Here is a 2,435-nt window from a genome sequence, read left to right as displayed (position 1 = left end):
AAATGACAATAACATTTCCTCTTTCTTTATTCTCAGCTTATCTCTAAAGTAAAAAATGACAGTGTCATTTCTTCTCTGATTGCAACTTCTCAGCTGATCCTTAAAAGGGATAAATGACACTCTCATATCTTCTTGCATTATTTCTCAGTAGATCTTTGAAAGTGATAAATGATGCTAACATTTCTCCTCCTGTCCCCAGCTGACCTGAGTAAAATCTCCGTGAGTGACCTTGAGAACATCCAGGAGACCGACACACCCCCTCAGTCCCCATCCAGTCAGAAACAAGAGAACGGAGAGATGGCCTCAGTGCAGGTCAAGCCGCACGCGACAGGCGGGATGGTGCACTACTTTAAGGTAACATCTCTCTGACTACACATGCTGAGCTGTGAGTGAAAAGGAAGAAAAAAAAAGTGTGTGACATTGGGAAAAGCCACCAGAAAGTGTAAAAGATTCTTTTGAAAAATCCTTGAAAATAGAAGTAGAACTTCATTTTAAAAACAAACAAATTAAATAAGGAAAGGAAAGAGTTTTGTAATTTTGATGTAAAGAAGTTTGCTCAATTACTATTCTGAATTTTTTTTGGAAACAAATTTTAGGACACATAACAATTTTTTCTAAAATATATAACTCTGTATTCCAAGGGATCAGCTTGACTGTGCTTGGTAGGGTCAGGCTGCTTCCTAAATTATCTAAATTGTATCGATGGAAGGGGGGGAGGGGGGATAATTACAATCATTACGGTCATCTTTCTCTACTTTAGGTGCTGGGTAATGCTGGACTATTCTGCTGTTTGCTATGCAGGGATCTGTGGATTACTGTCATTTTGTAGGGCAAATCATTTCTGCCGTTAGCTGAGAAAACACCTTTTTTTCATTTTGGCGCTAACATTTTTTATTTGCTAAATCGAAAGCCTTATCGGTTACCTTACTTGTATGAAAAAATCAAAGTGAAACTGACTAGTTTTTTAATAAATTCTAATTCAAAGTTTGGAACAACTCTGTTTTTCCATTTTTACGCTGACAAAAAACTTCTTTTTCTCGAAACTGCTGTGAATTTTTAAAAGGCGTTTTGTCAACATACTGCAGATTTGCTCTTCATCCCTAGCCCATCGTCCTCTCTTTTTGTTTTGTAGCGGCGAGGAACTTCACTGTTGCTTGCTGAAGACATGAGTTTAATTTTTGTATTAGGAGATTTTTTAAAAATTGAGTATTTTGGTCTTTATGCTGGGACGTTGTATCCCTCCCATCCCAGGTTAGCCATGGCAGGCAGGGTCGAAGCAGCTCACCTCCTAAATAATCTAAGTTGTGTTGATGAGGTCGTAAAACACGAATAATTACATTACATATTTGTGGCATATCTCACAGCATGTGCACACTGATGGAGCCGAGAGCAGTGAAGGAATCACATCTGACGCTGAGGGAACCCCACCCACGCTGGGCGGCATCCGAAAAGATGGCTCCAGGAAACAGATGAAGGCCAGACAGCCCAGACGTCTCATCGAGTACTCCGAGCCGGACTCGGCCGACGATGATTCGAAGGATTTGGTCAGTTTCATGAGGGGTCGCTTATCAGTCACTTGAGCAGTCACATAAGTCGCTTAAACTTGACACATAAATCTGCCCCTGTTTCTGTCTGTCTGTCTGTCTGTCTGTCTGTCTGTCTGTCTGTCTGTCTGTCTGTCTGACATGGTCTAGAGGTACCGTGTTCGCTTCTCTTTCAATAGGTCCCGGACTCGGAACGCGACAGCGAGGGAAAAGTTTTTTCTCTAAAATGTAAAACGTTCTCCTGTCCCTTCCTTTCCTGCTCTCTAACCATGTTCTGTCGTCTGCTTTCGTCTCCATGCTTTCGTCTCCACTTTCTGCCTTCACCCCCTCGTCTCCATTGCCCGCTCCTCGGGGCTCCTGATTCTTTCTTCAGCCTTTCTACTTCTTCTCCTTGGCTTCTTCTGACTACTCTTTCAGCTTGATCTTAGGGAAGGTAAGATCTAACACGCAGCCTTCTCGGATAAGCGAGAATTTTTTTTTGAGGTCCCATGTGCAAGTTGGGCACGTTAAAGATCCCTTGATGGTTTTAAAAGATAAGAGTGGGCTTTGGCAGCCACCAGGGCAAAATTCAAAATTAGTTCTTTCCAAACTAAAAATTACTGAATCTGTCCCTCGCGCTCATATATATGAACGTAAGCAAAACACTTTTTTTAAAAAACAACTACGAAGCTAGCGAGTCCGCTATAGGAAGGGGTTGAGGTGGGAATCAGAGAACGTCTTCCATGCCTAGTACACACTGTCAGTCGGTGTCATCAGGATGAGTCGGGGACAGAACCTTACAACAAACGAGCTCTTCTCTCTCTCTCTCTCTCTATCTCTCTCTTTCTCTCTCTGTCTCTCTCTGTCTCTCTCTATCTCTCTCTATATATATATATCTCTGTCTCTTTCTCT

General features: G+C 42.1%; 1 protein-coding gene across 1 annotated transcript in view; it reads left to right on the top strand.

The window, feature by feature from the left end:
• The window catches only part of LOC101860711 (protein unc-79 homolog), a gene marked incomplete in the record, with an annotated part of 74,225 nt that overhangs the window by 45,175 nt on the left and 26,615 nt on the right, over positions 1-2,435 (top strand). Inside the window, 2 exon segments of the mRNA XM_035973512.1 lie at positions 200-354; positions 1,365-1,544. Coding sequence (XP_035829405.1) covers positions 200-354; positions 1,365-1,544 — 335 coding nt within the window.

Source organism: Aplysia californica, unplaced genomic scaffold (assembly GCF_000002075.1).
Source record: "Aplysia californica isolate F4 #8 unplaced genomic scaffold, AplCal3.0 scaffold01336, whole genome shotgun sequence".
NCBI lineage: Eukaryota > Metazoa > Mollusca > Gastropoda > Aplysiida > Aplysiidae > Aplysia > Aplysia californica.
This window is presented reverse-complemented; position numbering and strand designations above follow the sequence as displayed.